The sequence below is a fragment of the Bactrocera oleae genome, chromosome 3, assembly GCF_042242935.1.
Source record: "Bactrocera oleae isolate idBacOlea1 chromosome 3, idBacOlea1, whole genome shotgun sequence".
NCBI classification, from domain to species: domain Eukaryota; kingdom Metazoa; phylum Arthropoda; class Insecta; order Diptera; family Tephritidae; genus Bactrocera; species Bactrocera oleae.
The window spans coordinates 5140632-5154180 of NC_091537.1; the positions used below are offsets into that span (position 1 = coordinate 5140632).

General features: G+C 32.7%; 2 protein-coding genes and 1 long non-coding RNA gene across 3 annotated transcripts in view; 2 read left to right on the forward strand and 1 right to left on the reverse strand.

Moving 5' to 3' along the window:
• Positions 1-448: 448 nt before the first annotated feature.
• Positions 449-13549, forward strand: part of LOC138856368 (uncharacterized) — a 33275-nt gene continuing 20174 nt past the window's right edge. Inside the window, exon 1 of the long non-coding RNA XR_011395592.1 lies at positions 449-971. This is a non-coding gene — a long non-coding RNA (uncharacterized lncRNA). The remainder of the gene's footprint in view (positions 972-13549) is intronic.
• ninaA (neither inactivation nor afterpotential A) lies at positions 2016-4002 on the forward strand. Its single transcript, XM_014247796.3, has 4 exons — positions 2016-2375; positions 3092-3315; positions 3372-3472; positions 3844-4002. Exons 1-4 carry the CDS (start codon positions 2099-2101, stop codon positions 3944-3946), a joined length of 705 nt encoding a protein of 234 aa, XP_014103271.3. The 5' UTR covers positions 2016-2098; the 3' UTR covers positions 3947-4002.
• On the reverse strand, positions 4005-13456 carry LOC106627616 (uncharacterized). The gene is made up of 21 exons (XM_014247797.3): positions 13394-13456; positions 13209-13330; positions 12937-13144; positions 12678-12810; positions 12480-12613; positions 12079-12404; positions 10678-10960; positions 10417-10621; positions 9834-10213; positions 9195-9760; positions 9003-9133; positions 8767-8947; positions 8354-8503; positions 7792-8287; positions 7391-7626; positions 7145-7324; positions 6607-7075; positions 6406-6533; positions 4701-5623; positions 4250-4634; positions 4005-4182 (listed from the first exon to the last, which is right to left on the reverse strand). Exons 1-21 carry the CDS (start codon positions 13428-13430, stop codon positions 4117-4119), a joined length of 5739 nt encoding a protein of 1912 aa, XP_014103272.3. The 5' UTR covers positions 13431-13456; the 3' UTR covers positions 4005-4116.

Below are 13549 nucleotides of genomic sequence, written 5' to 3' on the forward strand. Positions count from 1 at the left end.
TAATTTTTTTTTCACTTTTCCATATTTTTTAAAATTAGTACAACTGGCCAATTTTTCTTATAACACTTTTATTCATGAAAAGATACATACAGAGAAAGCATGCCAATTTTCAAGTAAATTGTTTGATTAGAATTTGGGATAAATCGATTTTTTTTTTATATTTCTAAACTAGAATATCCCGTTAATAAGATATCAAATATGATTACACAAAAATTTGATTTGCAAAAATCGATCATCAATATATGACACAATTTATAAAACAACATCATTACACAAGTCTCCACTTTTATTAGCTAGTTATGTAATTTTGAACATATTTACATAATTATTTAATTTGTACAACTTCCATTTATTATTAATTGTACTATTAAATAATTTCACTCAACAACCCTGTACGAATGCAAACTTACTTCCTTGACCAACAGTACTTTCTATTTAGTTCCCGTTCCGTTACTCGCTGCGAACGAGTTAGCTACAAGCGTTCAGTCAGTGAACATTTTCAATTCGTGTGTAATTCTGCTATAAATTAAATATTTGTGTAATAAAATAAAACAAGTGTTTGTGGTTAGTCGCTATGTGCTAAAATTTTATATATAGTAGTGTTTTTATTGTTTTAATTTTCAAGCGAACATTGTATGTGCTGTTAGGGTGTGTGTGCCGGTAGCGAACAAGCTCAAGCGGCAGGCGCAGTAGTGGAAAGTCATTACATGTAAATGTGTGTGTGTGCATACCAGCTTTACAACAGTGAAATAGCGAACAAGCAAAGTAACGAGTGCGAAATCTAGCAGATGTTCTAGCCAATAAATCAACGAGTTATGAAGAAGTGATTACATGAAATATAGCATAGCATTTAATTATGTGAAATATGTATTGTATACACCAGCGAAGTTGGAGGCTTCTAACTATACTTACATATGTGTATGCATACGAGTATATGAGCGTATTATGTGAGCGGTAATAAATGTATACGGGTAAGTGTTTGGATATTTAAAGAAGCATTTAAAATATCTTTTTACATTAATTATTTATATGTATAACTAAATTTGTACTTTAATAAAAATATTATGATATTTCTGCTTAACCTCCAACAAAACAAAAAAGGTCGTTTTTTGTGAAAAAATTTAACAAATTTACAATCGAATTATAATCAAAAATTTGATCATTACCTGACAAATATGTACATATATCTAAGAAGGGCGTGCAAAATTACAATTACAGCCAAAAGGAAATCGGATCGGAGGGAAATTTTTCTCACCGAAACTAAAAACAGTGTTTCGAAAAAACGCGCTTAAAGTTTTGGGAAGCGAACACTAAGTTTAAAAATATAAATATAAAATCATATCTCCGAAATTATAAGACGGATCAACTTAAAATTTTTGGAGAATATTTTCAAATATATGTACATATGTACAATTGATAGACATATGTATGTATAAGCAAAATAAAATTCCATGTTTTGAAATTCACAAGTGGATATAATTCATTCATATCGAAAAATCAATATACATAATAAACTTATTCAACTAATTATACTAAGGATTTTAATGAAAATCCATTATGCCATTAGTGGAAAATAAAAGTATACGCACAGAAAAGTCGCGAGTTGTAATTAAAATATTTTATCTGTTTAATTATTGCTAAGACTATTTTAAACAACAGCAACAACAACAAAAGTAGCATATGAAACTCAAACTAGTACATTTTTATGCTAAATTAATACAAAAATAGCAATACCATGGAGGAAAATGAAAAATGAAAAATGGAAGAATGGAAAATCAATTTCGTCATCTATTAGGCAATGGTAGAAAATCAAAATATTTAGTAATAGGTACGCTTTGCAGTGAATATGTAAATCGATGTGTGTAAGAATCGACAATAGACACATTTGTATATATTTAGTACACCATGTATATGTGGGTGGTGAAAATGTATGCTTTTGAACTTAACTTTCAATAGTTATAAGGTTTCTTGAAAAATTTTCAGTTATTTTCGCGCGTCCTCAATCGACAAACTACATTTACCGCGGTTAGTACGACGATTGTGTTCATAGGAAACGTATAAAATTTTAGAGTAATTAAGATTTACTTAAAATTCCACAATGCAACTCTATAAAATTTTGCTCGGACTCACTTCTATACTAGCCATAGCTGAGGGTCTGAGCTTTACAGTAACTTCTAAAGTTTATTTAGATGTGAAGCATCAGAAGAAACCGCTGGGTCGCATAGTTTTAGGGCTGTTTGGTAAAATCGCACCAAAGGCAGTCGCTAATTTTCGACACATCTGCTTACGTGGCATCAATGGCACTACATATGCGGGTTCTAAATTTCATCGCGTAATTAATCGTTTTCTCATACAAGGTGGCGATATTTTAAATGGTGAGTCTTTGGTGGTTCGGAAAATAATTACTACTGGATAAGCGGTTGTGTTTAGTTAGGGAATTTAGTATAGTAAAAAAATTAGCGGTTATATGCCATATAGCGCTGTAATATATCTTTCTTAATCAAACTTGCGGCAATATATTAAATTTGCTCAAGTCGACTTAAGTCTTATTCCAGACCGCGTACCTAATGTACAACAATAAAAAAATACAAAATACCATTGAGCAGCAGAATATGCTAAAATGTTTTATTAGAAATCAAAATTATATCATGTCTTAAGACAATTGAGATGTTTCCGCATTTTGCCATAGGATAATACTTGTTTTACAGTTTTTTTTTCGGTTTTCGAACAAAAGAAGGTATATCTACAGAATTTTGTTATTTCTTGTTTTCTTCCAAAAGTATTTTATCCAACTTTCCGTTCGTTAGATCACCCATACTATTATTAAACGTATAGTTTATCGATTTTTTACCATCATATTCGAAATTTCAGCAGAAAATCCAGCGTCACTTTAATATCGTTCCTTCGCTGTGGTTGATTACGTTATTTTCTTTATGTCTTCGAGGAGCGTACTGGATGTTAAATAGATTCTTTTGTGTATTTTTGTTGATTTTTCGCTTTATCAAATTGTCGAAAGTGTGTAATGGGTATTTGTGATGTGACTGGGTACTGCGCTGTTCTTGTATACCACAACTAATTATTGTAATTACAGGCGATGGTACAGGTTCTACCAGCATTTATGGTGATTATTTTGAAGATGAGGCATTGACTGTTGCACACAATCGTCCTGGATATTTAGGCATGGCAAATCGTGGACCTGACACGAATGGTTGTCAATTTTATATAACTACTATATCGGCTTCGTGGCTTGATGGTAAACATACAGTGTTTGGTAAAGTGCTCGATGGTATCGATACGGTGCATGCAATTGAGGACGTGAGTTCAATTTAAGTAAAAGATTGTCTTAAATTTGTAATATGCGAATGTTTTAGGTTAAAACAGATACTGACGATTTTCCAATGGATCCAGTTATCATTACGAATTGTGGTGAAATACCCACGCAACCATTTGAGTTTTACCCCGATGATTTTAAGTGAGTAATATTACAGCAGTTTTATGAAAAAAAAAATATATATAGAAAAGACTTTAAAAATTTAACACAAAAATTTTGAAAAAAAAAAATTTAGTAAAACTGAAAAAATTAATTAGTAAATATAAATTAGTATTAAAAATATAAAGAATATATACCTATATAAAATTTCCTAATAATATGAAAAACATTACAAATTTATGTCAAAATATACATACATTATTAAACATATTAAAGTTATCAATTTACGAAAAAAAATGTATTTAAGTGGTAAAATATTTTGCTAAATTATTATATAATATATCTTGCAAATATCAATAAATATATTTTGTATATATTATTAAAAAAAAACTTATTTCCTTTATCTTCCACAGCATAATGAGTTGGGTCAAAGCCGCTGGACTGCCCGTAATGAGTAGTTTCATTGTCTTATTTATTTTCCATTACTTTTTCCGTCAATTAAATATGTACTGTTGACCGTTTAAAAATTTGTTGATTAAAAAATAATGTATATGTGCGTTTTAAACACTAATAGTGAAATATAAAATTATATATTTATAGCAATAATAAAATTTTACATGTGACTAAAATATAAAAAATAAAAATATTACAAAAAACTCGCATTCGTTTTGTTACGTCGAATCGCTTTATTTTCGAAATTGTTTCGAGATGATGCCACGTAGTAGTATGGGTAAAGTTGGCCCCAAGTGCAGCTAAAAAAATCGAAAAATTCAATCATTTAAATAGCGTTAATATTTTTTTTCTCTATTTTTCACTCACATCTATATATAGATAGTCTTCAAGAACTTGTCCCTCTTCATAAAACTTTACTTCCGGCTTGATCAGCACCACAATACACGCTTCACCGCTGCAATAGTTCGTTTTGCTATTGCTAAATATTTTACATAAAGTAAAGTGATGCCTGTGATCTTCATACACCGATTTATTTAGACTATTATAATAGTTTTGTAATTCTTTGCGCTGCTTAGCGCCCACTTCCATGCGTGTATGATGCTCTGTCTTATCTAAATCGAAGGAATGCGCATGTTTCACCTTCGGATCTGTTTCCAAATCAATGACACGTTCGTACATATTTCGATAGCGTTTGCCAAACAAGCTGGGCGATTTCTTTTCAGCCGCATAAAATAAGTAATCATGATCCTCACTTTAAAAATAATATCAAATATAATTTGTTAGAAAATTTAGCAACTATAAAATCGTTCATACATACCTCTTTCTCACTTCGAAATCCACATATAATCCGGGTATTTTCACCTCGGTACGCACAGACGCAATCAATTTTCCTGGCCCATGGAAATGCAGATCGATCGTGAACTTTCTCAACTGTCCCAAAGCCAATACATTCATATTTAATACGAAACCCTGCTGATGAAATGGCAAGGGTTGCGTGGTGAAATGCTTCAAATTAATCGGCATTGATTCACCGTAGTTGCAAATCAATTTCAAATAATCCTGATGCACCTTACGCAACAGTGCTGCCGATTTGGGATTTTCACGTAATTGTCTTATGAACTTTTGTGTCTCAATTAGCTGTTCCAGCACGCTAGCATGTGGCAGCTCCGCATTATTATTAATAATTACATAGGTTTTCATCATGCTATAGAAACGTGCCTCCCGACTACTTGAAGTACTCTTGCTGCTTCCCGTGTGATAGCTACTAAGCGAGTATTTGGTAGTTAACATACTGACATTGTCTTCCTCTCTTGGCACTGGCATATCCTCATCGTATTCGGTGATAGATTTAAATACTTCGAAATGATAAATTATTTGCAGCAATTCATATTCTTCTAATATTTCTTCAATTTCCTGCTCGGGTCGTGATAATTTCGTTACAACTTCAATTATGGGCATAATACCTTGCCCACGAAAGTGTATAGTCTGTTCTTCACTTTTATTAGCGTTTACTTGTATGTCGTGCGCGAATTGCTCGGAGAAACCCATTAAACCCTCGACTGTCAATAGTTTTGACTTGAATTTGCAAATATCAAACGTCTTCTCTCCGATGATTTTTGCATAGCCTTGACTGAGTCGCTGACTTTTGTCAACCACTGTTTTATGATTAATACTCACTGTGATGGGATATTGTGTGACGTTTATTATTCTTACTGATGTTTTGAAAAGCTCGTACCATGGCTGAAAAAGTGTAAAATAGTGTTGAACTGCTATTCGTAGATAGTCTTAATTTTTCTAGTGAGTCTAAAAACTTTGTCAAACCACTAAAGTATTTTTCACTGTTACTCGAGGTCTTTGCTGCAAACATATTTCATAAAATCGTGAAGATATCGTGTCAAATAAAAAAGTTTTCCGTACAAGAACCCGAATAGATCGTTCAGTTTGTATGGCAGCTATATGCTATAGTAATCCGATATCGGCGGTTCCGACAAACAAGCAGTTTTTTTGGGGAAAAAAAGAGCGTGTCCAAAATTTCATACCGATATCTTAACAAGTAAGGAAGGGCCCTTTGTTTACATTATGGGGTCAATGACTCTTTTGTTTACTTTTTATGAGGTCAATACCCCTTTGTTTACATTATGGCGTCAATTACTCTTTTGTTTACATTTTTCCGAGGTCAATGACTCCTTTGTTTCCATTTTGTGAGGTCAATGTCCTTTTTATTTATATTTAGTCAAATCCACAACCTTTGTTTACATTTAGCCAATACAGCAACCTTTGATTACATTTGGGAGTCAATGACCCTTTTGTTTACATTTTATGTGGTAAATGACCCTTTTGTAAATTGTTTAGATTGAACTATTATAGGATAAGTTGTCATACAAAATGACCGATCAAAAATGATGAAAATGTTTACCAAGTTTCATCACAATATTCTTACTCAAGTCAAGCTTGCGCGGACAGACGGACGAACGTACGGACGGCCGTACAGACCGTATCTAGGCTTTAATTTAAATTATTACCTGAATACCAAGGTATACGTTTTCCGAGGAGAATTCCATAACTCTTTCCAAATTAATTAGTGTTATATCAAATTGCTGAGGGCAACTACCAACAGTGTCGAGTACAAATATCGCCGTCTTAGCATAACCTAAAAATTAATCAAAAACATATAACGTTAAAAAGTCTATGAGCATCTCATTCCAGGTATGAAACCACTTTACCCGGTTTTACTGGCGGCAAAAAGAGTGCACACTGCACTGTATTAAATTTCGATATATGGCCCGTCTTCTCAATAAAATGTATGGTGCGATCACTATCACACTCTTCTATACTCTCTTGTGATATGTCATAGGAATCTTCCAACTTCAGACCATACAAAACTGCATCCAAAGTTTTGCGTACAAACTCACCAGAAGAGCAACGTCTCGCACTCAAACAAGGATCATATGGATCATCGACTTTTATCATATAACGTTTGTGTTCCAAATCCAAATTGTTTATGATTTCATTGATGATTTCGTCAATGCCAATCGGATCTTGAAGTTTATGCAGTCGACAACGATATTTCTGGTAACGCAATGTCATATTTCTTTGGTAAAGTGAATCTTCATCTGAATCGCTGCCATCAATATCCAACATGCGTAGAATTTCGGAGAGTATGTCCAATGAGAATTTATAAGTATCATCATACTGAAAAGTGTTAAATTATTATTATGCAAGAACTAGTTTTAAAATTTCGTATATGTTTTTCTAACTTACATCCGAAACATATGCCGTTTTTTCTTCGACTTTCTTCCATTTGTACTGTGCATTCAAGCAGGAAATATTGCGCAATTCGACGTAGGTTAGGCTTGGGTTTTCTCGTGTAAATAGTATCATATCCGGTTGCATGATTCTCAACTCTGGGCTGCGGATTTTCAACTTTAACGGCAGCGATCTCTTGGGGAAGGAACATTTCCTCATTTAATTCAAATGATCCTACAAATTTTCGATATTAGTTATTACCTGATATTTATTATTTGCTTCGCAGAGAATACGCCCATCAACGGTGGAACAAAATTCATCTCGTATTGCAGATTTATTCAGAGAAATTATAATTTCTTTTTGCTCCAAACCAGTCATGGGGAAATTTATGATCTTGGCAAAATTATGCTCAAATAAATGTTTTATTTTGAAGGGTCCCACAATTTTCAGCCAAACTTTACACTTCACATCTACCATGTTTTTCAAACATGCTATGGCTTTTATCACGAAAAATACAATATATATTAATAACAAATTATGGGATCTTAGACTTTTCAAAGATAGCAGTAGATATTAATTATAGAATTCTAGTTTTGATTTAAGACCTGTACATTTACTAGCGTGTAGTTCACACTAAAATAAGATCATAGTTGTTTTCTTACCGAGCACCGGATGTTCTTTATAAAAATGCGTTCTATTGTACTCCATGTTTATCAGTTTCTGGCACCAATGTATTTCCGGTTCCACAAATGTGGCCGTTGCTGTAAACCGTGTTGTGTGCACTTTTAATTTGTGCTCCTGATCAATAGTTCTCACACGAAATTCATTAAAAATTACACCAGCTTCGCACGAATCTGCCGTTATATATAGTGTACCCTCCGATTGTGGTTCAAGACAGAGCGTCTTCGGCGATACCGTTAGATGACCATGACCAAGTTCAATAGCACATTTTGTGACATTATTACGCAGCTTATCTATATACAAGCAGTACTTGTGCTTGCCTTTATTCGTCAACTTCACTTCCTGTACGTACTTTGGTACATCAGATTCGTACTTATCAAGACAATTAATCATAAGTGTACCACAATCGTGACCTTTGAAAATGTTAGGTTCTACACCTATGGGTGAGCCTTCTACAATGTAGATGAGTGGTATTTCCTGCATAATTGTCATAAATTTAGAAGGGATTGTAAAATTATACAAATTACATGCCATGTCACTTACTATAGTACTACTGTTAGCAACACTTATTACTAAGGTATTGTAATAGGTTTCGGCATCGTAGAATTTTGAAAAAATTGATATATAAGTACTCTGTCCCTCAGGAGAGAGTATGGCTCCTCTGGGCTCAACATGTTGATATTTCGTATTTTTCTATAAATATAGATCACAAAAAATATGTACATATATATAATAATCAGTAAAAAACAAGAAAGTTAGGCTTAATTCGGACTTGTAATAAAAAAGCCCTCGATTGTGTGTGTACTCAGTTAAGTGGGTTGACTGCAAGTATTGACTCTCACAGATTTCTGTTGTTTTGTGTGTTTTCAAGCGTGATCTCAAACCTAACTCAACAATCTGTTGAGATCAAAGACTAAAATCTCTAAAGAAAGAACAGCTCGAAGCTTTTTGCTTACCAATTTCACTGTGAACCTAGTCACCGTTGGCGTTTCATTTGTTATATAAATATGTTCTGCGGTTGTTTCGAGCACTTTTTGTCGTCTGTAAACACGTGTCGTAGACACTTTAATTTTCACAGGTTTGACATCTGCGATTATATGAAATGGCGATCCATTTAAATTTCCGACGATTTTAATGCTGAAAAAAAGTGTATTTTTTATATGTTACTTAACGATTGCATGTTGTTGCTTACAGTCCAGAGAGTTTGATTTTGCCTAAACGACGAAATATTACAGTACAGTGTACAACCACCTTTCCAAAGGCGGGTATGAAGAATTTCAAAATATTTTCCGGAAATATCATTTCGCCATTTTCATCCGAAGGCTGAAAAGACACACAAAATGAAATATAAATTTGTAGAAAATTGGTACGAAAATGTAATTACTATAACATCGTAGTAAAAAAATCCAGGAACGTTGAATGAATTCTTAAAGAACATAGCGCATTGCACCTCATCATCAATATAAGTCTCTTCGGATTCATAGTTAATCTCTTGTGTAAAATTAATAATGGGCAAATGGCAGGCATATTCCATCCAAATTTTAGTTGTAAGCATTTTGGAACATACAAAAGATCTGTCTCGTAAATCCCAAGAAAAGTCTGTATTTTTCATATTCAGTTCCTCTTCGGTTATTGGACAAACACGCACGTTGAGCGCACGATTGAATAAGCCGACTCTGTTCGGTATGAGCAGCACGGTTACCGTTTTACCCGCATTCGGTTGCAGATATATAATTTCCTTGTCACAATAAATCTCTTTCGGATTAAATGGTATAATATTCCAATCCATTTGTGCATAATTTGCAAATTGTTTGAGCGAATTGAAGTAATTGGTCTTAAGTAGCACATCTAAAGTCGCACTGACAACACACTCTTCGACCTCTTTCTGCTCTAAATGACGTGCTTCTCCTAATTTCCTTATAATGGTAAATGCGAAATCTGGTATTTTCTCTAGAGGAAGGGAGTAAATGATATAAAACTTTGTTTAGAGTATTGTATAATAAAATGAAGTTGTCCTGCTCACCTAAAATCTCTTCCTCAAAATATGAGCTGCATGTGGACTCTTCCGTGCTAACGGAGCGATACGAAAGTAATGAATCCGATCTACTTACTAATTGTACCGTTGGTTCTTCAACTGCATACGGATCTAATTCCTCTTCCGCCATCGCAATCATTGCGGATATATAATCCTTAACCGTTATAACTGGCAAACCATCAGCGTCGTTTACATTAAGTACCAATGGTATCTCGTCACCATCTTCGCCAACGGTAAATTGCACCGCAATCGGTATCATAAATGGATTCACTATTAATATAAAACGTTTGCATGGTATACCAAATGGCACACAACCAATATCTAATTCATCTGGAAACATTTTAACGCGTGCATGTTGCGAGTTACCTCTATTTTGGAGGGGGAGAGAGAGAGAGAATATTTTCGTGTTAATTTTCAAGTTTAAAATTATTGTATAAAAAGTTATATGATGCAAAAACCTATATTTAAATTTCAAAGTTTTCAGATCTCAAGACTAAATATATATAATATATGTTAAATTACTCTCATTCAAATGCTTTACAAGAAAACTACAACAGTTGCACACACACACCTTATGTTCACTTCTTCCATATCACCATTTCTGACCTTAAAACGTAGTTTTGCCACAAAAGCTCCAATCACTTTTGAGAAAAATGAGATTCGAAAAATTCCACTTTTACAAGGTTCCAAATCGTAACCCTCTTGCGGTTGTACAACAGCACCGGCAGTTTCAAAATTATAAACGTCTTTGAACTTTACACAGGCATTCACTTTACCTATTGAAAATGATAAAGATAATAACTGTGAAAGAGAAGAATAGGAGCATACTCACCATCTATATTTAAAACCTTAATAACCGTGCAGTGTTCTTCGCCCATGTAAATAGTTCGTAAGTATATATCTTTTGGCGTGATTTCGACCTCTGGTCCAATAATAGCACCTTGAAAATGTATTAATTGGCGGACTATTGACATTTCTTCGCCTATAGTTAAAAATAATATCGTCCTCACTTTGTGCGGTGATGGTTCTTCTTCCCTAAAATCACACTCTTTAAGCGTAACCGGATGAAAACATACAGGGATCTCCATAGAACTTTTACCTTCAATCTTAAAGTTCTGTCAATAAAAATTTTTGAATTAGACCAATTAGTTTATTTCACGGTTTAGGTGATTTAAATGAAATTTTGAGCATATATAAGGATAATAAGAGATCAGGAAGTACATAGAAGAAATCTATTACTGTTTGAAAAGTTGATATGATTTTTGACATAAAATAAAATATGCAGATAAAATATCAGATATTTCTGTTAGTTGTGCTGGGATCGGTATATTTCTAAAAATCATATATATTATATCATATCATTTACGGCATAGTTGGATCTCTTTAACCGAATGAAATAAAATATTCGGACGATACATTTGATTCAAAGATGGAACTCGAAATATCTGATTAATTTACGGTGTTTATTATGTCAAATTCAATGACGATAAATTAACAATAGTAAAATTTTAATTTTTTATTATGTTTCCTCTTTAGACAAAAAAAGGTTGTCATATATTTTTATAAAAATTAAATTACAACGGTTCTATTGGTGTGACTGCCATTGAATTAAACGTATTGAAAAAATCTGTTGCAAAACATGAATATTTAAGGTATTAATGCTGAAAATTATAGAAATCAAGAAAAAAGTTTAACTTTTGCTGCACAGAAGCTTTAATATCCTTACCAAGTGCATTTCTTATAGCAACTATGTGTATAACCCAATCTGAAATCGCTATTTGATATAAACAATATTCAAGTTAAATTAAGGTTATTTTATAAGAAATAAACAGCTTTTAAATTTGATGCTACTATAGTGGTCCGATCTAAACAATTTGTTCAGATTCTAGCATTGCCTTGAGCAATAATTTGTACCAAATTTCGTGAAGATAATTTGTGAAATAAAAAAGTTTTGATTTTGCTCGATCAGTTTGTATGGCAGCTATTTGCTATAGTGGTCCAATATAGGCGGTTCCAAAAAAAGAGCAGCTTTTTGGGGGGCAATGAACGTATTCAAGCATCGATAAATTTATCAAAAACTGTGGGACCAGTTGGCGTATATACAGACAGAGAGACGGACATGGCTACATCGACTCAGCTCGTCACGCTCATTATTTATACATTTATAGAGTCTCCGATGTCTCCTTTTGGGTTTTACAAACTTCATGGCAAACTTAATAATCCTAATACACACCTCATTGCTGATACGAAAGTGTTTGTAAGCCATCAAATCGCATGGGTGGGATAATGGCGTATGAATCATATTGAAGGAACTGGAACTACGTATGGAGTACGATTGTGATTGTCTTGCATCCATTTTATAGTCAAAGTTTTCTTCTAACTGTTCGGGATCGGTAAAGAAGGTGGTTGTAAAATTTTTATCCTCATTCGATTCATTACAAACAGTAAAACTGCGTGTTGTTTCGCGTTCATATTTCAACGATTCGAAGATTAATAGATTTGTATTTATGTAAAAGGAGTTTATTAATGGAGTATGCATAATTTGAATCTCTAAATTAACTGTAATTAAAATATATACAATATTTTTTTTTTTTTTAAATAAATAAATCATAATATTATAAGATTTTAACTTACGGATTTCTATTTTAGTTTTGATTATATCTTGCATTATATTAAGATTATTCACTTTGAGAACTAACAACACCTTTATGCTTTCGTGGGGTGGTATGCGATTTTTGCTTTGGGTGACCTTGATATTCTTAGGATAGCTAATTAGATAAGATTATATTAAAATTAGTAAATATTTTTCAAATATTTTTAAGTAATTTTTACGTTCTAAAAAAAAGTGATTGGACATCCTTGGTTGGATTGTAGGCAACAAATTCGTAGTAAGCAGTATCATCAAGTGTTGTGGAGGGAAAGTCAATTGATTTTGGCAGATAGCATTCATTCATTGATTTTGATACTAGTAATAATATTTTAGAAAATATGTTTTAGCTTACAACCACATACTTTAAAAATAAAAATATTACAATATCAATCAAGTTTGATGCAATGATTAAGGTTAACAAAAATAATATTGCAAGCTTACCAATTGGAATTTCAAAAGTTATATTTGGATGAGCAGATTCAATATAAATATGCCTGCATTTGGTTTGCGCACTATGTGCATTTGGTTTAATTACAACTTTTATTTCAAATATTTCGTCCGGCTGCAAGTAGGTATGTTCCCAAAATCGGGGAAATATGATATTTGTATCCTGCATGCTGTCCGTATAATATGTTAAATTTCGGGGATACTGATAAGATAGTTCGGTAAAAGTTAAAAGGAAATAAATCATTATTATATGCCAAAATTCTCACCAGTCCTTTATTTTTTATGGTAATAGTCTGTGTAAATGGTTCATATTTCTTAAATTTTTTGCAAATAATCATGCGCGGAACTATAATCAATGTATCCACCAAATTCCGCATATATGAAAAATCTGCGTTAAAATTTTACTCCAGTGTAAATATTACAGTTCAAATTAATGCTAATTATTACTTACGTTGTTTGGCGGAGCAGCAATAATGCTGTTTCGCCATCTTATTTTTTATGATTTTTTCTTTTACAAATAAAATAACGACTTTTCGAGCACACAAATTCAAAATCTTTTTCCGTTCAATTTACGTTGCCTATTCACAAACAATTACGAGCAATTACG

Bases quoted from the DNA above. Each gene is read 5' to 3' on its own strand.
- ninaA (XM_014247796.3), top strand. From the start codon at position 2,099: ATGCAACTCTATAAAATTTTGCTCGGACTCACTTCTATACTAGCCATA. The intron at 3,316-3,371 runs GTGAGTTCAATT...CGAATGTTTTAG, and splicing joins CGGTGCATGCAATTGAGGAC to GTTAAAACAGATACTGACGA. The intron at 3,473-3,843 runs GTGAGTAATATT...TATCTTCCACAG, and splicing joins TTTTACCCCGATGATTTTAA to CATAATGAGTTGGGTCAAAG.
- LOC106627616 (XM_014247797.3), bottom strand. From the start codon at position 13,430: ATGGCGAAACAGCATTATTGCTGCTCCGCCAAACAAC. The intron at 5,624-6,405 runs GTAATAATTTAA...ACACTTTTTCAG, and splicing joins ACGTATACCTTGGTATTCAG to CCATGGTACGAGCTTTTCAA. The intron at 4,183-4,249 runs GTGAGTGAAAAA...CGATTTTTTTAG, and splicing joins AAGACTATCTATATATAGAT to CTGCACTTGGGGCCAACTTT.